At 33.7% G+C, this 27,982-nt stretch overlaps 1 protein-coding gene across 1 annotated transcript in view; it reads right to left on the bottom strand.

The window, feature by feature from the left end:
• Positions 1 to 27,982, bottom strand: part of TMTC3 (transmembrane O-mannosyltransferase targeting cadherins 3) — a 50,394-nt gene that overhangs the window by 8,301 nt on the left and 14,111 nt on the right. The window contains exons 3-11 of the mRNA XM_008687666.2: positions 23,977 to 24,195; positions 21,947 to 22,046; positions 18,765 to 18,880; positions 18,139 to 18,311; positions 12,986 to 13,238; positions 10,320 to 10,468; positions 8,446 to 8,566; positions 6,375 to 6,486; positions 1,586 to 1,689 (exon numbers count right to left, since the gene is read on the bottom strand). Of these exons, the coding sequence (XP_008685888.1) occupies positions 1,586 to 1,689; positions 6,375 to 6,486; positions 8,446 to 8,566; positions 10,320 to 10,468; positions 12,986 to 13,238; positions 18,139 to 18,311; positions 18,765 to 18,880; positions 21,947 to 22,046; positions 23,977 to 24,195 (1,347 nt within the window). The remainder of the gene's footprint in view (positions 1 to 1,585; positions 1,690 to 6,374; positions 6,487 to 8,445; positions 8,567 to 10,319; positions 10,469 to 12,985; positions 13,239 to 18,138; positions 18,312 to 18,764; positions 18,881 to 21,946; positions 22,047 to 23,976; positions 24,196 to 27,982) is intronic.

The raw sequence follows: 27,982 nt of genomic DNA, 5'->3' as shown, positions 1-27,982 counted from the left end.
AAGGATATATTTTTCATTCATGCTAGCTCAACAGAATATTGTCAGCTTTTATTTATATGCATCATTTTATAAAGTCTTATAAATCTAAACTCTTAAGGCTAAGGTCTGTTAATATATTTGCATCAGACCCAGAATAGGAAGAACTCAGACCTCCTTCCCTTCAGTCATGCATTTGTTACACCATGTCAGCTTTCATGTTGTCAGCAAAATATTTCCTGGTTGTGACAACAGGGTTTTGAATTTTATTTAGAGTTATACTAAAGCCTCACTAGTCTGGTAGAGTTTGGAAATAAAAATCTCTTATTAACTGATTATTCAGGTTAAGCAAAGGTTATAAAATATACATAGACTCAAATTTTCAGTGAAAATAATAAACTGTGTCTGATAAAAATCTATATTGAACACAATTTAACTTTAGAATCTTAGGATTGAAATAATGCTTAAGATATCATGTGGTCCAACTTTGTTTTTAAAACATTTATCAAAATACATCCAATTATTTTAATATTATTATTATTAATAACATAATGTTAATATATACTACCACAGAGAACACTGTAGTGCAGTAAACTATCTTTTCTGATGAAGCATAGGTGGTCAAGGCCAGGATCTGGCTTTCCAACTTCCAGGCTATACTGTAATATCCAATGAATCGTGTGCATGTGTAACAACTGAACACCAAACAGCAACAGAGATGTATCCATTCATTTTATTACTTTGTTTTATTCATTTATCTTTTGAGAGGAATAACATTGACTTTAGTGCTTAATGTACATATATAAAATTCTCTTCATTTAAAGTCATTTAATTCACTGATAACTTCTCATCAAGAATATCTAAAATTCATAACTTTATAAAACTTTTTAAACATACTATACAGAAAATTTTTTTAATTGAGTTAGAAAAGTAAATGTAATCCTTTATAAAACTTGTAGTATTATGCTAAGTGAAGTAAGTCAGTCAGAGAAAGATGAATACCATATGATCTCACTCATATGTGGAATTTAAGAAACAAACTAGCTGGGGCACCTGGGTGGCTCAGCCGTTAAGCGTCTGCCTTAGGCTCAGGTCATGATCCCAGGGTCCTGGGACTGAGCTCCGCATCAGGCTCCCTGCTCAGCGGGAAGCCTGCTTCTCCCTCTCACACTCCCCTAGCTTGTGTTCCCTCTCCCGCAGTCTCTCTCTGTCAAATAAATAATAAAATCTTAAAAAAAAAAAAAAAACTAACAAAGGGAAAAAAGAGAGAGAAAGACAAGCCAAGAAGCAGGCTCTTAAATACAGAGAATAAACTGATGGCTAACAGAGGAGAGGTTGGGGGGAGAGATGGGTGAAACAGGCATTGGGGATTAAGGAGTGCACTTGTATTTAAGTGCTGAACCACTATACTGTAAACCTGAAACTAAATACTACAGTGTTAACTGGAATTTAAATTAAAAAAAAACTTGTAGTAATAAATGGTTTATTGGATACTTTACTTTTATGTCAACAAATTAAAGAAAAGATAAGGATTTTCCATCTAGGTAACTCTATTCAATGTGGACATACAGTGGATATAACACATTAGGAATAAACTATGACAACTTACTTGGGGCATCAGTGACTTAGCCATCATGTAAGATTCTTCAGCTTCTTTGGTTCTATTTAAATTTTTGTAAGTTCTTCCCACATTCATGTGGGCACCAATATCATCTAAAATTTAAAAAAAATCATTTGTTGGCAAATACACTAATAGTATTCAATGTACATGTTTCTAGCAACAAAAACACTAGGCAAAAAATGCAAAAACAGGCAACAGATCCTGCATCCTCCTTAAAGTTCTTCTAACACAATTTGTATAATCTATGATCAATGCTACACTAAAAAATTATTTAATAAAGTACTATAAGGACAGAAAATACACATGACATGAAAAAACTATTTGACTGGATTCTTGAAAGGCTAAGACATGACAAGAGATATGGAGGTAATAAAGAAATTTGTATCATTTCCTTTCACTAGATTTTACTATACTACACTAAAGCTTGCTTCCATTTCCTTGATTGCAGAGCTCTGGAATTCACTCAAAAAGTATGGCTCTACTCTAAAAGTGAAAAAATCTACAAGTGAAAGAGATCATCATGATTCCTAGAACTATTTCCAGTGCTGTAAGTAACAAATATGCACCATGGTGGGACACAGGCAAAGAGACTAAAAAAAAAAACCCTGTGATTTTGTTTAAAATTTTTGTGAATGTGGATGGAATGCAAGCATAATACCAGGATTCTCCAGTATTAAGATGCAGCAGCCCATCTCTCTTAACTGATATATTCCTACATATTTATGCTCTTTTTAAACATTTATGTTTTTTTAACCTTTTTAAAAGGTTGTGTTATATCAATATGTCAGAAACTTCTGTGTAATTTTCTGATATGGAAAATCAAACTCTCACCAAATTTTTTCAGGGACAGAAAAATATGCTATTTAAATAAGAAAGGTATTAGTATTAGGGTTCATTACACCCTACTTTTAGGACACATTTCCTAGTAACTATTTCAAAGGTTTGGAATAAAGACAGAAAGATAAGAGAAGATCTTAAATCAGACAAATTTTATTGAACGTGAATCTCTAACAGATAAGACACAATTACTACTTGCCTATGACACCAATGATTTCGCAGTTGTGGAACAATTTCTCTGCCTGCAAATCCTAGGACACACAGGAGCCAAGCATATATATCTTAAGCATTGCCCTAGGAGGAGAGTAACAGTCCTAAGATCTTGCTACATTATGTTTCGGGCTGGTAATTGTGTGCACTGAACAGAAACTGTCACATGCAGTACAGGTTTGGTTAGAGAACCCAGAGACAAGCTTGGGAAGAAAGGGCTGATTTTTTTTGTTGTTGATTTTTTGATTTGTTGATTTTTCATTGACATATTGCTGAGTCTCATGAGGTTTCAGGAGAGGTCAAGGAAAAAAAAAAGAAAGGAAAAAAAATTGCTTAGGCAAACCATTCCCAATGTTAGCTGCAAATCTGGATACTTATGAATTTTAAAAATTCAGATAACCTTAGCGCCACCTAGCTCTATCAAAATAGAATCTATATCAAATAGAATCTATAAATTCTATGTATAGAATCTATACACGCAAAAGTGTTTTTAAAAAGTTTCAAAGGTAGTTCTGATGTAGGCAGAGCCAAGGCTGAAGTTCATTGTATTACCAAGTGCATAGGAAAAGAATAGGTAGTCTTTGCTCTTACATAGCTCATTTTTTTTACATCAGATAAATATTTATCATTTATTATATAGAGATCAGAAAGCTACTTAGGTAAAACTAAGAATCTGAAAAAATTAATTATAAAGTAAGAATTTAACCTAAGTTTAGATAAATAAAATTACCAAAGAACATGGCTAAAGACCATAGAACAAGCCAAGACATCTCTGAACACCAAATTCAATATTTCTAACTTTATGTACTTTTTCATAATAAATTGTAATAAACTGGTTTACTGTTTTCCTGTCCACAGCTTATGAGAAACAGCAATTTTGAGATTATGGTAGGGAAATCATACTAAAGTTCAGCAAGTATTTCAAAAACAGCAAAAAGTGACAACTGACAATGAGGGGAAAAAATATTTTAAAACTGAGTGCTCATACCTGGCAACAAGCCAGTGATATGCACACTGTTTACTAGACAAAATTAAACATGCACATACACACCCACCCACACCATTTACTCTTTAAAACAACGCAATGAGATAGAAACTACTGTCCCAATTTAGAAATGAGAAAAATAAGGGAGAGGAGGCCTACATAACATCTTCAAAGTTTCAAAGTCCCTGTATTTCTGATATCAAAGATGATTCTGCTTCTCTAAAGACTCCTACAATGAACCTAAAAGGTTTTAGAGATTAAATAATAAATTAAAATTAGTGAATGTTGGGGTGCCCATGTGGCTTGGATGGTTAAGCATCTGACACCAGATTTTGGCTCAGGTCATGATCTCAGGGTCGTGAGGAGCCTGCTTAAGATTCTCTCTCTCCTTCTAGTTCTCCCCAACCCCATCCCACTCATGCCCTCTTTCTCTCTCTCAAATAAAATAAAATTAATGAATGTTGACTGTGTATAAGACCATGCTAGATGATTCAGAGGGTATGAAGATAAATCAGATGTTCATGCTGTCCCTAGGGAGCTCCTTAGCTTAAATATATATTATTAATAAATATTCAAATAAATACCATTCAGTATTAAACAGAAAATTACAAATATAGGAAAGATAAAGAAGTTGTAAGAGGTTTTAAAGATTAACAATATTTGCTTCTAATTGGAGAGATAAAAAGGTTTATTAAAGAGAAGCCATGAGAGATAGATTGTAAAAGATGGATAGGCAATGGTAGAAGGTGGATGGCAAGGGAGAAGGGAGGAATTCTAGGTTCAAGGAAGAACATGAACAAAGGCAAAGAGATGAGGAAGCCCAGGATATGCACTCTATACTTCAAGAAAAACTAACTACATAAAGAGCTAGGAGAGATAAAATTGAGAAGCTAGACCATCCATTTTATTTCTGCAATTTTCTCTTCACCTTTCTCTAACCGAAATTTGGCTTCGCCTTTGGGATGTGGTTTTTTAAATGTAGCTCATCCAAGTAGTGACCATGTTCTTTTACTTATTCTTTGCAACACTGGGCCTGGAGGAAGAGTAGGTGTCCTCGGTGACCTTCAACACTTCCAGAGAACTCTTACTCCTTAAAACTTGACCCTGAATTTCAGGTCATTAAAACTCTATTATAATCGACTATACCTTCCTTGTTGCAGTCACTATTCTCTGAGTCAAAGCTCCTGGCTCCTCACAGTTCTCATAATTCTTAGTGATTTCAAAATCTACAAAGACAAATTTTCTAATACTTGGCCTTTGAAATCCTTTCCTCCAATGATCTTTCACCTCCATCTTCCTTTAACTAGTTAGTTCAATGACCAGAGTCATATCTAATAGGCAAATAGTGGATATTGCTTTCCACTCCCCACTTCTCTGAGGATATTTAGAAATGTGACTGGGGTATGAGGTGTGTGTGTGTTGAGGGTGGGGATGGGAGTCCCTTTTGGTCATCATTCTGAATAGAAAGTAATGATGGTATTTGGTGGATGAGGGCCATGTTTGGCACATATCCTAAAATACAGTTCTGTCCACTCAAAATGCCAATAGTAGTCCTCTTGAAAAATACTGATGCTCTAGCTAGATCCTACTCAGACACCAGCAATTCTTCAGATCTATAAATCACTGATCCTATCACCCTGCCTCACCTCCCTTTTTAACTTAGATTCTTTGTCCATTATAATCATTCCCTTATGTTTCTTGTTTAGTAATAACACATTTTTTAAAAAAGCCCTAATCCTGTTTAACAGAATTCTCCATGCCTTTACCATTTCAGCTGTAAAGTAGTAAGAGAAAAGCATATATCAACTAGTTTAATTTTAAATAAAAAATTTCTAACCTCAAGTAGGGTGCTAGAACTGCTTGGCAATTATACATTTTCCTAGTCTACAGACTTTCCTATATCTTGTTTCCAAAAGTGCGACCCATGAGCTAAGCATCAACTGGGAACTTATTAGAAATGCAGAACTTCAGGCTCTATTCTAAACTTGTATCCATCAGAACGTGCACTATAACATCTCTGTGTGATTCACAGGCAAATTCAAGTTTATGAAGCACCATTCTAGATGGCTACTTCACAGCCTCTCCTGTTCTCAGATGTCCAGAACTTCGACCCCTTCCTCAGTCTCTGATGACTCTGCTTTCTATTTCAATGAGAAAACAGAAGCAAACAGAAGACAATTTCCAGAAACTTCCTCCAGGTGATCTATTCGACTGCCTATATCCATCTCTTCTCATCTATTTAAGGACGATGATCCTGTAATTTGTCCCCCCATCTTGAATTACTACTTTTTCCCAGCCTCAGTGGATTGCACATACGCTTTGTTTCTCCCACCTTAAAACTAAAAACAAAAAAACCCCCCTATCATCCCACTTACCTTCTCCTGACTCCATTCCCAGCAATATCACCATTTCCTATTGATACTCTTTAAGAGTTTTCAATACCAACTGTCTCCAATTACTCTTCCCCCACTCTCCTAAACAGACTCCTATCAGGCCTTTGCATCTATCATTCCACCAAAATTGCTCATCAGTACCATTCAACTCTGCTATGTTAAAAAAAAATCCTTAAATGTCTACGTAGCTCTAATACACAATCCAACACAAAATAAGACAGTATCAAACACTATAGTATTCATATCACCTAGAATGAAGTTTGAAAATGAAAGTCTACCTTATTATCCCCAAATATAATCAAGTTTTTAAAAAGGAGCTATTCTAATAGTTTTATTACTTAATAATGCTTACCTGGCTGAACATGGGTAGCCTGTAAGAAGTATTTCAAAGCTCTCTCAAAGTTCTTTTCATTTTCCAGAGCATGACCCACATTATTCCATAATTTGGCATTATTTTTATTTACCTTCAATACATAAGCAGAGATAGAAATTAATTACAATTTAAAAATACAACTCCAATTAACACAGATATTTATTTGGTATACCATTAGGAGTGGAGTGTTCCACAGAGGTATCCATGAATGGGTGAGGTGCTCAAAGACACAAACTTTCAGTTACAAGACAAATAAGTTTTGTGAATACAATGTACAGCACGGTGACTATAGTTAACAATATTATAATGTATATCTGAAAGTTGCTAAGAGAGTAGATCTTCGAAATTCTCATCAAAAGAAAAAAAATGTACCTATGTGAGGTGACAGAAGTTAACTTATTGTAATTATTTCATAATATACACAGATATCATTATGTTGTATACCTTAAATACAAAGTTATATATCAATTATACTTCAATAAACTTGAAAAAATAATTCAAATTTTCTCTCAGAAAAGAAAAACTTATATATATACCTTCAATTAACAAAGATATTTGTTTTGTGTATTATTAGGAATGGAGTGTTCCACAGAGCTGTTCCTGGAGATGAGAAAGGAGCCAAACGAAGAGTTTTACCAAATTTACTCTCCTTCCTTTTAACATAAACATATTAAAACCACAGTAGTCTGATTTCATCTATTTCATATATTAGAATTTCACTAAATATTTTATTTGATCAACATCATGGGGTGCTTGGCTGGCTTAGTCAGTAGAGTACGTAACTCTTGATCTTGGGGTCATGAGTTCAAGCCCCACACTGGGCAGAGAGCTTACCTTTAAAAAAAAAAAAGCATTGTGCTGTTTGTAAACTGCTCTATTATTTGTATTCTTTTGGGAAAGAAGGTATTTGAACATGAGAATATGTTTAACATTGCACTGATTACTTATTTTTAGGCTTGTTTTAAAGCTATTTATGTAGTCTATTATGGTAATGGGAAACCTGGGATTAAAGTTCTAAATTAATCTGTGCTTTAAGAGTTCACAGATGGGCATGATGTTCCTACAGGGAGAGGATGGTACCTTGCCAAGGAACTTGCCTCAGTGAGTGGGGCTGTGGTTTTGAGATTGTTCTAGGAATAAAGATAAGCAAATTCTTGAAAATTATGGGGCTCCATTCGTATTCCAGGAGTGCAGATTAAGAATAGTAATGAGGTCTCTTTTGTTTACAGACTTCTGAGCTACAGGAGGGAGTGGAATTACTGAGACAAAAGGATAGTCATGTGATCTTAAGTTGATGCCAAATCAAGAAGTCACATAGACTATTGGAATGAGGCGGTATTCCAGTAAAGCCAAGCAATGGGGAGTACAGAAATAGCCAAAAGGAAGTTAAGAATTTAGAGTTTTGAAGAGAAGCACCTGAGAAAAAAAATCACTGCTTATAACTTACAGAAACCAAATTTTATGATTTTTAAAAAAGACTTTATTCCCATATGGTGTCCGTTATACAGAAATACTTTGTCACTACTTTCTGCCAGTTCCTATCTTTCCTACAGTATTGTAACCTTGGTTATCTTCTACATAGTAGGGTACCATTTTTTGGTATGCATTTTATTTCACTGAATCTAAAATGCCATCAATTCTAAGACTCACAATTAAGAAAACAAAAAGCCACTAATTAATTGTAAGATGCCTCTCGCTTAAGAGTTATTCTGATTTTAAAGACGTTAAAAGGTTAAAAAAAAAAGTTCACCTTCAGAACTATGAACCATATATGGCATTCTTATTTAAACATTATATTATCATTTGAGCTTCTAACAACCATATAGCATTTAGGGAATTATTCATATATTCCATAGACAAACCAACTAAATATAATTCAAAGCACTGGTTACAGTATATATTACATAAAGAACAAATTATTTTTAATAATCTTTTGGAGAAGTACTTAAAATTGACAGTAAAATGTCTAATTAAATGTAAAAACATCTTAGACATGACTATAAGAAATCATTAATGACATACTTTCCTGTCATTCTGGATAATACTTTACCTTCAAGGCTGACATAAACAATGTATATTCAGACTCCCAATCCCAATTTCTGTGGAGTGTTTTTAAGGCATGAGTGAATATCACCATAGACAGACAAACCCAGGATAACTTTTTAAATACACTGTTTAAGAGAAAAAAGCAAAACAAAAAAACCATTGTCTACATCACCAGAAGCATTTGATCTTTTAGAATAGAGGTAAAAAGTATGTCAAATATCTCCAAATATCATCTTTGAGTTTATTCTAAGGAACATGGATCATTCTAATAATCATCTAACTTCAAAGGGAACATCAAAAAATTAAATATTATGCATACTACCTTCTACTTCAGTCTTTAATTATATTAAATTCCAATATTTGCCTCTATTTCAAAAACTCTGTTTACATATAACGGCAAAAAGGTGACAAACCAATTTTTAACTGTGACTTTTCCTTTTTAGGGCCTTTACTTACAATTTGAATATTTTTGTGTTTATCAAGGGTCAATTTGTCATTGGCTATATTTGAAAAGAAAAATTGGCTTACACAGATAGCATCTAAACCACAGGTTATCATGACATTCTTGGAATAATTTCATATTCTAAAGCTAGAATTATTTATTATAAGTCATAGTAAAACTAACTCTTTATGAAATAGATACAAATTACTTATACAGCTTTAGGCTAATTATTTGGGACTCAATTTTTCATCTATAAAAAGGTGATACTTCAATAATCCCTATGGCCTCATTTAGTACTAAAGTTCTCTAAGTCTGTTTTTGCCTTAGTAATACAGTTCAACTTCTTTCATTTTGAGAGATCCACTTAATCAGGATAAGAGTGCATGGATCAGAAAGAACATGGACCATGGAGCCTACTTTTAAAAAATGTGATCTTGAGGTAACCTGATTCAAGTAACCTGTACGAGCTTTAACTTTCAAATGTGTACAACAGAGTTAAGGAATGTTAGATTAAAGGAGAAAACAAATCTAAAGGGTCTATCATGGCTCTTGGCACATGGTAAGCACTCAAAAATTGGTATTGATTAAAACTGGTTATATGGGTATAAGTTAAGAGAAAAGGTCTGGTAGATGTTAGTGAAAATTGTAGACATGGATGAGATCACCCAGGGAGAATATGCAGTGTGAGAAAAATGGCTGTGAGTAAAACTCTGACAAATAAAAAATATTTAAAGAGCAGGTATACCAAGAAGACTCTGAAAAGGGACTGAACAGCAATGAACAGACATGGAAGAGAATTAGGAGAGACACTTTTTATACACGCCAGGGAAATACATTTTAAATACAAGCGCTGACTGGATTTAGCTACTAGGATGCAATGATGTAGAGACAAGTCAGAATGCTGTGGGTTGAAGGATGAATGGAAAGTGAGAAAGCAGTCAGTGGCCATTTCTTGTATATATACAGTGTGACTATTCTGTTTCTTAATTGTTAGTTTAAGGCAAGTAGGACATGGTGGTTATAATGCAGATAGTGATAATATCAAGAAATTATAGATTGCTTACTATATGCATTTATATGTATTGACTCAATATGACTCACTTAAGTAAGAAGACTATATCTTAGTTCACTGCATATTGAAGTGGAAATGGTCATTTATAACTCTAGTCTCAACAATACCCTTGTTTTCATTTGGGTCTGACTCAAGGTTTGTTATGACACAGGCTGTATGATAAAATCATATTAATAATAAGAAGAACATAGGTACCATGGAGCTTTCCTAACCTAAATTACAGAAAAATGAGACTATCAAGATGAAAAATAAAAAGGTATAAAAGTAGGACTTATATAACTGAACTAAACATTTTAAGTACTTAAATGTATCACACTTAATTCTATCGTTAGCAAGCATTAAATGAACTAACATTTTAATTCACCTTTTGTTTGATATTTTCTGCCATCCATGGGCTACCAAAATACAGAATCCCATGCTAGGAACATATAATACTCGCTCAGCAACAACAAATCCAACTGGGAAAAAAAGGTTCGATGCAGGAATAAATGGTAACGCCATCAAACAAAGTGCCTACAAAGAAAAAGAAGATATTTCAATAAGTTAAAAAAATATATGGACACTCAAAAGTTAAACCTAAATATTTTATCATTTAATTTGAATAATGTATTGATGGACCATTTTTAATAATGCTATAAACAATACTAATTTAAACATAAAGAAGGCAACTTAGGGACGGTAACAACAAACATAAGGATGTATGTCACCAAGGTGAGATCAAGCTAGGACTTATAATTAGGGCTCGTCCAATTAAATATTTTTTGAAAACGTATCTAAAATAAGACATTAATATCTTTATACATCCAACTTCTGTATGTGGTAAAAAATACACTGACAGAGATGTTAACAGGTTTTAACAAAACTCTAACCCCATTTAATCAACATTTCAAATCAATGAGTATTTTTCTTTTTATAAAGATTTTATTTACTTATTTGACAGAGAGAGACAGCCAGCGAGAGAGGGAACACAGCAGGGGAGTGGGAGAGGAAGAAGCAGGCTCCCAGCGGAGGAGCCCGATGTGGGACTCGATCCCGGAACGCCGAGATCACGCCCTGAGCTGAAGGCAGACGCTTAAGGACTGCGCTACCCAGGCGCCCCAAAGAGTATGTTTTTGCAAGTCAACCCATTAGTGATATTCCCTGCTTCTAGAACTCAGCCAACTGAGTACTCCAATGAAAGTGATTCTCCTACCTTTGGAGATCCACTAATTCTAGATCTTTATGCTTCCTCCCAGCTCTACCTGAGATCAGCAGTCTGTTATGCTTCAAGCTGGCTTAGTCTTCTCTTACTTAGGTGGTAATAAATTCAAGCTTATCTCCTCCTTTGAAATATTCAAATTTGAGTTACCCCTACAGGTTATCTATACTACCAATCTTCATATCCTCATCTCCCAATTGAATCTCTCCATAGAAATAAATTTCATTAAGTAACTAATATACCTAAACAGGTCAGATATGACTGATCTCACTTTTCTGCCTAACAGCATCTGTTCGTGATAACCACTCCATCTTTCTTGAAATACTTAATTACTTTTCCATCCATTTGGTCTATCTCCTATTTAGGTTAAGTCTCCTCCACACAATATCTAAATATAGGAGTTTTTCAAGACCTAGTTGTAGGGTTCTTCTCTTTTCACTCTATCTAGCTAGGCCCTTCAACTATTTTTTGAGGGAGAATTAAGACCAAATACTCTAAGGCATTCATTATGTGTATGAATTATCTTCTATTCTATGTATTTGGAACGGTAATAGCTGGTTACCATCTTTGAGAAAAGTCACAAAACCCCAGTTGAGAAAGGCTGCTGTCTATATAACCTCTCCATAAACCTTCTTATTCACATCCTGGTTTCAATTACTAACTCTATGCCAATCTATCAAATTTTTATGTGAAGCTTAGGACTCTCCTCTGAACTCTAGGCACCAAGTGCTATTCAAAATATCTACCAGGATCAAACTCAACACATTAAAAAGTAGTAGTAGATATGATCTTTCCCCCAAACTGTATTTTTTCAATCTTCTCTATATCTCAGAGATTAGCTTCAAATTTTTCCAAAATGCCAGTTCCTGGTAACTGAGGCCTTGTATTTCTTTTTATCATATCCTTAGTGCCCAAAAGGCTGCCTGGTACACAGGCTACAAGAAAAACTTTTTACTGAATGAATAAATGAACCTAGTGGCTGCAGCCAGCGATGATATATTTGTAAAGTATTCAAAACACTTTCTGGCATACAGCAAATGCTCAATGTAAAGATTATTACTGTCTTCAGTAATTTAAAGGAAGACACAATAAAACTGCTACAAGTAAGACGTGACAGCAGAGTAAGAAAATTACAAAGAAACACACCCTAGAAAAACAACAAGAAGACTGTGTAAATAATCAGAGTTCTCTGAACATAGTAAAAAATAACTTGGGGAGTAATGAAAATCTTGCTGATGAGAACTAAAAATCTACATATTTCTAGTTGTCTATCTTACATGACACTCTTCTCTGTGTCAAGAAAACAATGATCTATTTCCTCAAAGTGTAAAACTTGGGTAAAGAAATAGAAGAAAATGATGCCAAAGGTATGCTTCATGGTTTCAGAGTTCCTACCAAATCAAGGAAATTCAAAACCAGTTTTTATTTTACATGCTGAATGTCAAATTATGCCTGCATATGAAATTCTGATATATAATTTTAGGATAGCCTAAAATAAGTTAATAAATTAGGCTGATGTTGAACAAAGAAAGATGCTATTTCTAAGATGCTTTGAAAAACTAAAGGCGTCTCCGAATCAACTAAATGTTATATCATCTGAAAAATTGAGTTTCTTACATTATTTTTTTTTAAAGATTTTATTTATTTATTTGACAGAGAGAGAGACAGCCAGCGAGAGAAGGAACACAAGCAGGGGGAGTGGGAGAGGAACAGGCAGGCTCCCAGTGGAAGAGCCTGATGTGGGGCTCGACCCCAGAATGCCGGGACCACGCCCTGAGCTGAAAGCAGATGCTTAATGACTGAGCCACCCAGGCGCCCCAAGAGTTTCTTACCATTAAAACAGTCTTGGAGGAATCACCAGGGTATCTGAGACTGAATATTCCCAATGCCCCCAAAAAGCAAAAGAAAGTAAATGTGGCAAGATTTCGAATATCTAGAAATGACTCTATAAGTGGTATTGTTCCCATGGTCCAATCACAGCAGAGTTCTGAAGGATTTAATAGAAGCCAAGCATTCAAAGGAAGGAGATAGTTAAAAGTTAGCTGCCTTGTAGGAGTTGGGCTTACAGCAGCTGGGTTATCAAACCTGTATAAAGAATGAAAAAAAAAGTTATTTAAACTAAAACACTTTGTAAACACAAAATATGTAACATATAATAAAATACCGAACAATAAAAGCAATATTTTACATGTAATCTCATTGAAAAGGCAAAATATTTTTACTAATACCCCAGTACTCACTAGAGTTGAAACTGAAACTGTCTAACCTTTTAAGAAATGTCTAGTTGAGACAAACTATGAACTGTTTAAAGGGCAACTAGGTTATCTATTTCTAGTTTATTATTAGAATAATTCAGACAACTCACTATAATATGATACTCTGCAGAAGTATAACCTCCTGATTAAAAGTAGAAAGAAAAGTTTTAAAAGATTCATTGTTGTATGTGTGTAGGAGTGCTTCTGAGAACACTAACCAATGTTTTTTCTTCATGAGATACTTCTTTTAGCACTAAATGCTGATAAAAATTATGCTTCCTAGAAAGAATTACTATGTCTTTCTTTTGTCATGGACAGAGAAAATTGTATCACCTGTGAACTCTTCCCTTTTGCTTAGACTTCTAAGAAGCTGAAAATAAAATTTCCAGTATAGAATAGTAACTGTATAGGCCTATGTAACATTTTATTTGTGCTCTACATTTTCTCCTAGTACATACTAATATAAACTTATATCCTAATTTATATTTGTCCAGGCCATGATATATTACATGTACACTTCATTAATTTAGTATGTTTCCTACAAACTTAAGTCAAATCATAGTCAAATCGTTTTTTAAAACATATTTCAGGGGTGCCTGGGTGGCTCAGTTGTTAAGCGTCTGCCTTTGGCACAGGTCATGATCCCAGGGTCCTAGGATCAAGCCCCACATCAGGCTCCCTGCTCAGCAGGAAGTCTGCTTCTCCCTCTCCCACTCCCCCTGCTTGTGTTCCCTCTCTTGCTGTGTCTCTCTGTCAAATAAATAAAATCTTATAAAAAAAAAAATATATATATATATATATTTCAAATGAATAGCTTCAGATTTTTATTTTTTTAGGCTACATTCAAAATTTTATTGGCTATGTTAATATATAGTCCCTTAAAACCCAATTTCTCATTTTAAAATTAATCAGTTAATGAAAAATCAAACCCCAACATTTATTTGACTTGGTCTTCTTAAAAATTCAAATGGCTGAGAAAAAGTAAATACTATTTGCACAAATAATATCTAAAAAACTTTCATATTTGAATACATGAATGAAAAATAATAAATCTTGAGTCAGGACATGAATTCTCAAATAACCAACAGAAGTGAATACAAAGCTTTTTTCCTATAATCCACTATTCAGAGTTCATTTTTATAATTAATGGTTGATTTAGAATTGCCAATTTAATGACTGTAAGAGAGAGAAAGAACACGTCAAAGCAAGTCAAGCAATATTATAATCAACTTCAGAGGGTAATGTAATAGAAGAAAGTATATATACACACATATTTTTAAATGCTTCCATTTGGAAAATATATATTTAATTTAATATACCCCATACAGCCATCCACAAACACATACACAAAACAAATACAACTGGACATGAAAAGCAGTTGATGGAAATTCTCTAAAAGGAATAATAAAAACCATACCACTGAAACTTACGGTGAAGAAGGAAATATATAAAGTATATATTTACAATTCACTTTATTTCCCATATTTAAATGAGTTTTCAGTGGCTAGACTGAACTAGCCATGGCTAGACTCAGAAGTAAAAATTCATGAAATTAAAAAGTAATTATTCTTTAAAGAAAAAAATGCTACTAAAAATAATAATTATATGGAAAATGTTACAAAGAAAATGTTTAAGATAAGAGAATTATCTGAATAAATTTTATTCTAACCAGGGCCCGCAATGCACTATCCTGGATAGCACACCAACAACATTTTGGCCTTTTGTTTAAAAAAAAAAAAAAAGAAAACAAGTTCTTGCATTTAATGTCAGATACTTTAATATAACTGAATAAAGAACTAGTATAAATTTCATTTTAAATTTTAGCTGAGTAAGGTGAAATGGAAAAATGCTAAATGTTAGAGCAGGAAAAAAATATGTAGACTGTTAAATTCAGCACAACTTTTGCTTCTAGCTTTAAACAAGCAAAGAACCAGACAAGATATATAAAACTTTTCTTAACAAACTGAGCATCAGCAAAGACCTGAGAGGAAAAAAAAAAAAATGAGGGAAACCGTACCTGGAAAGTTCAATAACTAGACACAGTTTTTAGTCTGTGGAGCTGTGAGGGGGAACCTAGTGGAGCCTAGGAGTATCCTTAGGTTGCAAAGATGGAAATGGGAGCCCTAGGAGCCCAGGGGACTAGGGTCAGTGGACAGAATACCAGAGAGAAGAAAGCTGCTGAGAAAGAGAACTTATATCTGCAGAGGGTCTCTCTCCAGATTTTGGTACTGATGAGAACTGATCAGCATATGTATGTGAGGAAACACTCAAGATCAGTGTAGTGGTTGAACCATGTCTCTCAACATTCATATCACCCAGAACCTCAGATTGTGACATTACTGGAAACCTTTTTTTTTGCCAATGTAATTAGTTAAATTAGGATGAGGTCATACTAGATTAGGGTGAGCCCTAAATCTAATGACTGGTGTTCTTATACAAAGAGAGAATACAGAGAAATACAAGGAAGAAGGAATGCCAAAGACTGCTAGCAACCACTAGAAACTAGGAAAGAAGCATGGAACAGATTCTTCCTGAGAGTCTTCAGAAGGAACCAACTATGCCCGACACCTTGATTTTGGACTTCTGGTCTCTAGCACTGACAGAGAATAACTTTCTGCTGCTTTAAGCTACCCAGTTTCTGGTAATTTGTTATAATAGCCGTAGGAAATATAATGCAGTTAGGAAAGTACCTCTCAAAAGAATTAGATAAAAAATCTCAAATACCATACAGAGGTGGCAATCGTTCCTTAGCAGCCAGGATGAAAATTCTCATAAATCACAGTCTATCAGATAGAGTAGTCAGAAGGGTCTTGTGTCAGTAGCGGAAGAAAATTAGCCCTTCTGTAAATGCTGTTGTGGTCTCATTCATCAAAGATTAAAAGTGTGGCTAGAAGATGAAACATTTCTCAAATAACTTAAATGCATCCCAGGAGAAAGCTCTAAAACATTTATATATTAAAGTAAAATGCACATATGACATCTATTAAAAAATTGCCTGGCATGTGAAGAAGTAGAAACATAATCCATGAGGAGAAAAATTATTTAATCTAAACTGACTAAGAAATGACACATACAATAAAATTAGTAGATGAGGAAATTAAAGCACTAGAACATCTCATGTAGAGCCATGAAACATAAAAAGTCTTAAACAGAATTTCTAGAGATGGAAACAATATCTGAAATGAAAAAGAACTAGAAAAAAATTAAAGGCAGATTAGACATCGCAGAAAAAAGATTAGTGAACTTGAATACACTGGAGAAGAAACTATCCAAAATGAAAACAGGGAGAAAATAGTTTTTGGAGGGAAATAAAAAGAACATTAGTCTGACAACTATCAAAGGCTTAATATACATGTAGTTGGGGTCCCAGAAAAAGAAGATAAGAGAAAAATATTTCAAGAAGTAATAGATTAAAAATTTCCAAATTTACATAAAGTAAAACCTACAGATCCTACGCTCAATTAACCTAAGCACAAGATACATAAAAATAAAAGAACTGTGACTGGAAGTTTGTGTCATTTGACCACCTTCACCCAAATTTTGTTATAAGATAAGTAAGTCCTACGGTAGTGATACGCAGCATGTGACCATAGTTAATGATACTGTATTGTATATTTGAAAATTCCAAAGAAAATAGGTCTTAAAAGTCTTCATCAGAAGAAAGAAATTTTTTTGTAATTACGTGTGGTGATGGATAGATGTTAAGTACACTTATTGTGATAATATATATTATTAAACCGTTACATTGTATACCTAAAACTAATAGTGTTATATATAAATTATGTCTCAATTAAAAAAAATTGAGAAACAATGACAGAGAAAATAATAAAGTAGGCAGAGAGAAAAAGACACACTACACGCAGAAGCATAAAAATAAAGATGACAAAGGATTGCCCAGTGAAAACAATGCGAGCTGGAAAATAGCAGAGCAACATTATTAGAGTGCTGAACGCACAACAATCAGTGTGGAATTCTACACTCAGAATTCAAAATATTTTTCAAAAACAAAGATAGAATATTTTTATATATAAAGCTAAAACAATTCAGCACCAGCAGACCCACATATCAAAAGTGTTAAAAAAAAGTCATTTAGTCACAAAGAAAACTGGAACAAGGTGAAAATCACATTGAATGTAAACAGTTGAAACATCTCATTTAAAAAATATTGTCTGACCAAACAAAAAAGGAAGACCCAACTTTATGTAACCTACAAAAAGTCAACTTTAAATATAAATATATTGATAGATAAAAAGTTAAAGGACAGAAAAAGATAAACAACATAACACTAAGAAAAAATAGATAAAGTGAATTTCTGAGTAAAGACCAGGGGATAAAGAAACTCATTTAATTAATGTAAAGGGATCGGGTCATCACAATCCTAAATGTTATGCACTTTTAGAACTTCAACTCACATGAAGCAAAAATTGAAAAAACTACAAGGAGAAATAGACAACTCAATAATTACAGTCAAAGATTTTAACATCCTCCTCAATAATTATTAGGACAAGCAGATAAATATCACTAAAAATATAAGAGACTTAACACTTAACCAATCAGGTTAAAATCATTGTATCATTAAGTTAAAATCATTAAAAAAATATTATACCTCAATAAAGCTGTTAAAAAACATCAATGTAAATCAAAGACTTTCTGAAACACTTATAATCACTTAACATCAAGAGTTAAAAAAAGAAAGAATAAAAAAAAAAAAAAGAACCAGAATTTCATACCTGGTGAATACTGGAAGTTGGGACTGAATAACCTGGACTCTAATCACAACAAGTAATAGTGTACTGAACATCAAAACAATGAGTTTTATTAGTGTCTGCAGCATAGAAAATGGAATACTACTCTTTCCACGGAAAAACTGTCCAGCAGTAGTCCATAATAATGGCAAAGTATACTGCAAAAGGAAAGAAAAAACTTTTAAGTAAGAATATACCATGATATTTTCAATGCAGTATTTTCAAAATGCAAGATTAGATACAAATTGGCTATAATTATAAAATCAATATGGCACAATTTGTGGAAGCGATAATGAATAAAACTGAGCCCAATAATCTTATCCAATACTGAATTATATTGTACAATATTACTGTGTACATGTACATGTCCAAATTGCCTAATGATTCTATTATTGAAATTCAAAGAGTTGTCCTTAAACTGAACGGGTTATAAAATGTTAAGTAATTTTCAATGGATATGAGGACAAAAGATGCTGGTTTCTTGCAAATTTTCTGGTATCATTTTTGGTAAAGAGACCAATTTACATAATGACACATTTAGAAAAAAAGTTTATTATAACAGAATTCAGGTATGATAAAGGATAACAACAAAAAAACACATTTCTCCTTACCCCTTGTGCAATAAATACTTCATACACACAGCAAATTCCCACAACTGTTATTCCTTGTTCTTTACACAACGTTGCAACAGCAACTAAAACCACTGTCAAGGCAATTGGAGTCCACACTGCAATTTAAGAACAGAAAAATACAGAACTACACAAAACAATTTTATAATATCATAAATAGAAATTTTAAGTTAGACAACTATTAGACATTACTAAAAAACTTCACTTGTGATTCTATATTCACATTTATGTTATTTCCCATTAACCTATACTTTATATTTTAAAACGTATTTAGGGGCGCCTGGGGGGCTCAGTCGTTGGGCATCTGCCTTCGGCTCAGGGCGTGATCCCAGAGTCCTGGGATCGAGCCCCACATCAGGCTCCTCCACTGGGAGCCTGCTTTTTCCTCTCCCACTCCCCCTGCTTGTGTTCCCTCTCTCGCTGCCTGTCTCTCTCTGTCAAATAAATAAATAAAATCTTAAAAAAAAAAAACAAAACCGTATTTAAATGTTGTGATTTTTCCTTTATATACTCAAAACAAAACATCAAGATGTGTAACTTGTACCAAAATTTTTTGTGGAGAAGAGAAACTTATAGGCTGGAGTGTTGTGATTAATGAACTATCAGTTTGAAATGAAGACAAATACTTTATTACACAGACATCTATATGTTTTATTAAAAACCTGACACTGAAAACTACTGGGGACAGTAGACTAACACCTATTAAAAGAGTATAAAAACTGAAACAGGTTCATAGTAAGAATTTAATATTCTTTTAAAAAATTTGCAATAGAATATTCATAAGTTCTATTTAAACAGAAAACCTACTTCATCAACTTCAAGCAAACATCTACTACTAGTAGTAGTAATTTCATTAAAGAAGAATGAATTTTGAATGTTAATTCTGGATCTACTACTAACTTGCTTTGTGACTTTGGGCAACTTTTCTGAGTTTCAGTTTTCCTACTTTAAAATATGATCTCCAATTCTTTTCTAGTGTAAAAGATATTTTGTAGTATGATTGTGTGACCTCAGGTTTATTAAGAACATTAATCAAAGTAAAAACTCAAATAATTGACTTAAATTCCAAGTATAAATTAAAAAAACAATTTATGAATCTAATACATTTTGTCATTCAGCTTAATACAGAAATTCATTTATTTTTGAAATTGTTTTCAACTTTCAAATACTCTATAGATTAAAATTACTGAAAGGAAAACAACTCAAAAAACTCTGAAACACTATTGGAGATACTCTGTATAATAGTATTCCTTTCCTTAAAAAAAACAACCCTCATATTCTAGTTAGATCAAAACTATCAATACAAAAGTAGTAGATTATACCAATGGGATATGAAGGCATATATAATCATACCCATTTTTAAGATGAGGAAAGAATTGTTGGAGGTCTAAAGAGTCATGCACAATAAAGAAATCATGACTTTAACTCGGTTCCTCTGACATTAAATTCAGAGCTTCTTACTAGTTTGTAATTTCATTCCAAGACAGAGAAAGCAAACAGCTGCCTTCTGCAATGGTGGATTCAATCTTAGCAACTAGTAGCTCTAACAAAGGCAAGAGCTTTATTGAAACCAGTCACTTCAGTTCTTCAACTTTTGGTGACTATATTACTGTGTGAACATAAACTTTGATTTTATAAACAGATCTCTGTGGTTAAAGTTACCACGTGTGATTGTGTCCAAAACAAGTCCCCCTGCTAAATACATTAACGACATTAAAAATATATACATGTGTAAGTACAGATTCAATTATTAAAATCAATTCCAACTTCAAAATATAGGTTTCTAAACTGATTTTACATGTGTAAAGATACAAACCTCCAGCAATCACATATTCAAACAGTTATTTTAAGTATCTGCTACATTTTGTGTGGGAGATAATAGTAAAATAAGTAAAGATATATTTGTCAAATGATGACCTAAGTATTATGAAGAAAAATAGAAACTGAAAGGAAACAGAAAGGAATGGGGAAGATGAGTGGTGTTCTGATGACATTTGAGCAGAAACCCAAACGAATAGAAAGGAACAAAGGCCCTGAGGTGTATCATGCTTAAAAAAAGGGGGTATGGGTCATTAATAGCCTAAAATTTAAAGTGATGAAATAATTACAAATTGAAAACCTTTGCACAGGACAACATACATTAGATAAAATAGTGAATACAAAGATGATGACAAAACTGTTTATGGTCTCAAGTGTGAAATTACATAATGTGGAATATGAAGTATTATGAGAGCTAAGAGAATAGAGAGAAATTCAAAAGCAGGATCCGCATCTTTTTAACTAGAATTGTTTAATTATTCACTTGGTCATTTGCTAAATAAATGTATAATGAACACTTACTGTATATAAGGAACCATAGTAGGAAATGGAGACAGAAACCTACCCATATTACAAATCTAAGAAGACATTAAAAGTGTTTGGGTAAATCACTTATTTCTTGAACTTCGGTTGATGTTAATACAAAATTAGGCTCCTTATCATCAGTACTTTGGGTCTATAGTGAGAAAATTCTCCAAGGACGTAGGAAAAAAAACTCAGTTATATTTTAAGATCAACCAAATACAGGTTACCATTATGTAAAACCTCTTTCATGCCCCTGTTGCCACATTTCTAAAAAATCATTTTTATTGCCTGGAGCTTGTTTTCTGCTAATAGCTGGCATCAGCAGGATTAATGACCTAATTTGTACAAAGCATTTTCCAGGGTGGGCCACATGGTAGGGACTCAATAAGTAGCTGAACTATGATCAACCCATAATAAAACTTATATTCTAATAAGCTTTCAATTTTACCTAAATAATACAATTCACAGCCTTCACAGGTTGTTATTATAGAAAAACAACTGAAGTATTGGTACTTGTATCATTTACAGGTAACAGCACATGGAACTAAGAATGACTCTAAAACTGCTATATTCTACAGTAATTTTTTTAAGTTAAATAATACAGAATCTGTTAGTCATGATAAAATATAAACTACATGCAAAAAATTTTTTAATGCTGACAATGTTGTGTATCATGTTCATATGTCCACACATGCTGAAGTAGTATAATATATAAAGATATACCCAAGTGTGGCATATATTTTATAAGAAATGGAGTAAATAAACATTACTTGATCAAATTTTATAGATACAGAGAAAAAATTAAATGTTAAGACACTCACCTATGGAATTATCTGGTCCTTTTGATTTGGTATATGACAAAAATGCAGCTAGAAAAAAGATAGAGGACAAAAGTTCTGCTCTTCCTACAACACCTGTTACCTAAAAAGGGAAAGGGAGGGGAGTTCATATTAATAAAGAGCCTCTTGAAAATTTAACTACCACATATAATAAGAATAGCACTTTAGAAATCAAATTGCCATAATTTTTCAATCATACATTTCAGTTTCTTAGACATTCTTTGAGTGCCCTCATGTGGTGAAATTGTGTATCTTCCATAAAAATAAATTAACCAATGACTCTGTAACAGTTCTTTTATAATTATTTTGAAATAATTATAGACTCACAGGAAGTTGCAAAAGTAGGTACAGAGAAGTCCTGTGTATTATTTACCTGGCTTGCCTCAACAGTAACATCTTACATAATATTAGTACAAAATCTGGAATAGTTCTTTTTTTTTTTTTTAAAGATTTTATTTATTTATGTGACAGAGAGACAGCCAGTGAGAGAAGGAACACAGCAGGGGGGTGGGAGAGGAAGAAGCAGGCTCCCAGCGGAGGAGCCCGATGTGGGACTCGATCCCGTAACACCGGGATCACGCCCTGAGCCAAAGGCAGACGCTTAACGACTGCGCTACCCAGGCGCCCCTGGAATAGCCCCTAATTTAAAAAAAACAAAAACAAAAACCTAAGACCTTACATATTTTCTTAAAATAAATTCAGTAAGTTCTATCTCATAACAAATGCGTAAACTCAAGATAATAAACTTTGAAAAGTCCTTTTTTGGGGTGCCTGGGTGGCTCAGTTAAGTGTCTGACTTCAGTTCAGGTCATGATCTCAGGGTCCTGGGATCGAGGCCAGCACAGGGCTCCCAGTTCAGTAGGTAGCCTGCTTGTCCCTCTCCCTCTGCCCTCCGCCTGCTGTGCTCTCTCTGTCTTTCTCAAATAAACAGAAGTCCTTTTTTAAATTCTAAAAATTTAAATATAAAACCCTCAAACCTCTGAACTCACTTGTAAAATTTAAAACAAACTATCATTTTTGTAAATGCATGGAAAAATGTCTGTTCAACTAAATATAAAAAGGTTAAAGACAGTGGGAAAGACACACGAACCCCTTCCAACACACACACAGCCATTCAAGCACGCAGAGTTTAAACATACACTTTTTTGCTTACAACTGAAAGCTTGCAACAAATTGAACAGTCCTTTTTGCTCTGTTGAGAGGCAATTTTGGGGTTTCAAGGTTATCAAGAAAAATAAAGTTATAATTTAAGTACATCTTGGTAGGTAGGGGCTGACAGACATATTGACAACAGCAGAGACAGCTTGCAATTCTGAAACATGTGGCAACAACATGAAAGTACTATTTTCATTGGTTAGAATGTCTATTTATGTTTACATATATTTTGATATATTTTCATCTTTTACTCAAATTTGTCTTATTATTTTCTGTCCTTTGAAACACACTGCGAAGTTGACAATATTTTAAATCTATATTCATTAAAAAACAATTAGTAAAGAACTGTATTCATTTATACTTTACATTATTCTCTTGAGCAATTATATCTTATGTCCTTAAATAATAAATGTTTATGCTTCAAAACTTGTTTTAAACTTAAAAACTTTAGGGGCGCCTGGGTGGCTCAGTCGGTTAAGCATCTGCCTTTGGCTCAGGTCCTTATCCGAGGTCCTGGGATTGAACCCCACATCGGGCTCCCTGCTCAGTGGGAGCCTGCTTCTCCCTCACCCTTTGCCTGCCGCTGCCCCTACTTGTGCACATGCAAGTGCTCTCTCTGTCGAATAAATAAGTAAAATCTTTAAATAAATAAATTTAAAAATTTTATATAGTAGGAAGTTAGACTGTAATGCTACGAAGTTAAGACTTATACCAATTTAAAAATCTTCAAATACTTTAATTAAGGCCAAGGTTAAATTTTTTTTTCTTGAAAACACATACCATTATAATCACTATGTAGGTTTTGTTAAAAAAAACAAAAGAAGAAGAAAAGAACACTGATTTACAGTCTTACTTACTGCTTCCGTATGTATTGGGTGCACTGCAAAAAGTAAAGAAGCAATCATACTACTCCTGTTGTCCAGAAAAAGTTTGCAGACTTTAAGAAATATCACACTAACCACAGCATGAAAAATCATATTTAGGAGATGATATGACATCGGTTTCAGTTCACTCAACAGATAATTTAAGCGAAATGTCAATACTGTTAAGGGACGATAAGACTTATGGCTTCTCTCCTAAAAGGAAAAAAAACAATCATCGTTATTAAAGTACCATGGTCCTTCAAGTCACATAAACTAATCCTTGCAGCTACAATTGAAAGTATCTACATTTGGCTGAGATACAGCAATAAAGTAAAGAAATGCTCCAAGCATAACACAACCTAAAAGATAGTTTTATAATGTGTTTTCCTATTTCCTTAGTACCAAAACAAAGGCAATTTCCCCCTTTTGCAGATATCCCATCCCATCAATAGTAGAGGAAGAACATACAACTATTAATTCTTCCTCAATACACAGATTTAAAAAGCTAATAAAGCAGGACAATCGTGGCATAGATCAAGTTAGAACACAGGACTGTGTCCAAAGCGTACTTTCCAATCTATGACTAACATAAGCATTTACATAACTGCTGGCCAGATTCTCAAAAGGAAATATAAGAACAGAATGTTTATCAGCTCAGTTTTAATAGTGAAGACTCAGAAAAGTACTAATTGTTTTATGAAAAACAACTTCATAATGTGTAAACCTGAATATATTAAACCTAAAATCCCCAAATACTACACAGAGAATAATACAAGAACAAAAACTTTCTTAGACTAAGAGAATAGATCCTTTGTTATGGTAGTCTTTTCCGGCAATAAATAAAATTTTATGTGAAGCTGCTGAATTTCTTTACAAGCTAGAAGTTTCCTTTAACCAGAAATATTTTTGCCATAAGACAAAAATCAGACCAGATTTAAGAATAAAATACACAGGTCAAAAACACATAAAATATTATCCTAGTAATCTTTTCAAATTTTACATAAGGGCATTCACACTCAGCTTCTTTGCTCTCACACCTCTTACCATATTTTGCTATAATTTTGGTATTACAGGTGTCAATTTAAGCCAGTTTATCCCTACTAGGGAACATTAAGAACCACAAGGAACAAACATTTCTCTGTTTGAAAACAGGAACATCTTAATATCTCTGTATTGACTACACATGCCATGAGTGATGTCTACCTAGAATGTCCTTTGCTGCTTAATTTTTGTACATTATTTGATTTAGCTCATACAGGATTATTTTTAAGGCATTATAATGAGCTGACATGATGTGTATCCAAAAGCAAAAAAAGGCCTCGAAACTTTTTGAGTGCCTGAAATGTTACTGTAGTTCCACTGGGACATATTTGCCAGTCAAAAGGATGAAGTCTGAAAGTGCAGGGAATAGGTTATTTTTAATTGCAATATACATAATTGCTTTGTTAGGTCTAATAGATGTACGGTCACAGAATGGCCAATTAAAAATAGATTAATTATTAACATAACTAATTATTCACACCATGCATTAGTAATCTAAGATTCCACTGTGATAATCATCAGTATAGTAAAGATTACTCTGTGAAAATATAGTAAAATAGCTAGTTCTATTACAAACAAAACAATACAGATCATTATTAAATTCAGATATATTAAAGAAAAAACTTAATTACTCATAGTATTAGTTGGCAATAGAAACATAAGCATGAATATAATGAATATATAAGCATGAATATAATAGTTCCCTGTTAACGTGAATCTTCATATAGCAATGACGAAACAAAGTGAAATGGGATATTTGCAAAAGTTACCTTAACAAGGATATTTCATAGGTCAAATGCCAGAAGAGATGGCTCATTACACCTCAGTGGTTCTCAACCATGGCCATGCCAGAGAATCACTTGGATAAACAGAAAAAACCCAATCCTCTATTCTTCCCTCCCCCACAAATCCCACAACAACAATAAAAAAGCAAACACACGCAAAAGGAACAAGACAAAAATACTGATGCCGAGGGGCGCCTGGGTGGCACAGCGGTTAAGCGTCTGCCTTCGGCTCAAGGCGTGATCCCGGCGTTATGGGATCGAGCCCCACATCAGGCTCCTCTGCTATGAGCCTGCTTCTTCCTCTCCCACTCCCCCTGCTTGTGTTCCTTCTCTCGCTGGCTGTCTCTATCTCTGTCAAATAAATAAATAAAATCTTAAAAAAAAAATACTGATGCCCACATCCCATTCTGAGATAACTGTAAGTAACAGATTTGAGTAGAGCCTTAGTATTATCTTTTAAGTGCCCCAAGCAGATTCTAATATGTAGCTGGACTTATAATCCACTGAACCATTCAAAAACAGAGTATTACATATCTAAAGAATGGGCTTATTAAAGAGATAATCTAAACACTAAGAGGCCCAGAGGAGTCCAAAGACTCCTACTATGCCAGTATTCATACAGCTCAGGAGCATGTCCTAAGCCCAAAATGTGTCTTTAAGATCTACACTGTTACAAAAATCCTTATGAAGGTTTGGGCACTCACAGACAGGCTTCCAGGCTATCGTTACTTGATGACATCAACCATTAGATCTTTGAATGTGCTAATTCCACGCTGGTCAACAAAACTTGTAATACCTAAATACTACTCAGAATAATTTTTCCTTAGTGGCACATTTCCNTACAGGAAGAGAGTATGGCCATCAGAAAAAAGGAGGAAGCAACAATTTCCACCATATATTGTTATTTAAATTTGTTCATTCATTTTGTCTGAGTTTATAATTGTGAGTACTTTTCTTAGTGGGTCCACATATAGGTGCTCTAAACAAAACCCAATTTTCAATCTGTAAAGCTGAGGAAGTCACAAAACATAGCACTGACACCATGGTATGATAACTTTCATGAGACCCTTAATCTGGTCAGCTAACCTTTCAGTTAAAATCTCAATCTCATTAAAATCACAACAGCTTTAAGTTGGGGGAATGGACACATATTTCTAAGGGTCTCCAGGGATAAAGTGTAGGGGTAGCTTTAAGTTGGGGGAATGGACACATATTTCTAAGGGTCTCTAGGGATAAAGCGTAGGGGTAGAAGGAAATAAATTGCCTAGAAAATAATGTTTCTTATTATAGAATCATATTCTTTCTCATCATCAAATATTAATTTCTTTTACAGGCTAGAACTGGGTGAGAACAGGAAGGTTAAAAGAAAATAAAGTCTGCTTATTTAACAAGAAAAAAATACTTCTTTTTTTTTTTAAAGATTTTATTTATTTATTTGAGAGAGATAGAGACAGCCAGCGAGAGAGGGAACACAAGCAGGGGGAGTGGGAGAGGAAGAAGCAGGCTCATAGCGGAGGAGCCTGATGTGGGGCTCGATCCCAGAACGCCGGGATCACGCCCTGAGCCGAAGGCAGACGCATAACCGCTATGCCACCCAGGCGCCCCAGAAAAAAATACTTCTTATGTGCTTGTGACTAGAAGAATGACAGACTTCATCCTCACCCTTGAGAAGCTTCCTTATTTAAAGAATATGGAAAGGGACCACGAATGACAACTGACAAACTACAAAAGAGTGTTTTACGGTTCAACTACGCGCCCGGTACTATAAATTCATTTATTTATCCTCAAGGTATTATTCTTTTATGGATCAGATTTTTACAGATCTTGCCATCTAAAAGCTATATTCTCACTAATTCTGTACAGCTATTATATAATAGAACAGTAGGATCCAATCTATGGGATCCCAAACTGACAAGAGTTTAATCCCAAACAGTTTAAAAGTGACTTTCAAAATAAATTTACTGGCAAAATAAAAACATCCTCATAAAAATGAACTAAACCTTTGGGTTCTCAATATAAAATTAAAACAAATATTAGGTAAAAAATATGACACAAATTTAAAATTTTCTGCAGAAAAAAACTCAATACCTTTACCCTTAAAATCTAATCTATTTATATTGAAGTCACATATTTTTAGATGGTTAAATATATAAGAGGTCATCTCTTTTGCCTGA

Source organism: Ursus maritimus, unplaced genomic scaffold, assembly GCF_017311325.1.
Source record: "Ursus maritimus isolate PB19 unplaced genomic scaffold, ASM1731132v1 scaffold_21, whole genome shotgun sequence".
NCBI classification, from domain to species: domain Eukaryota; kingdom Metazoa; phylum Chordata; class Mammalia; order Carnivora; family Ursidae; genus Ursus; species Ursus maritimus.
This window is presented reverse-complemented; position numbering and strand designations above follow the sequence as displayed.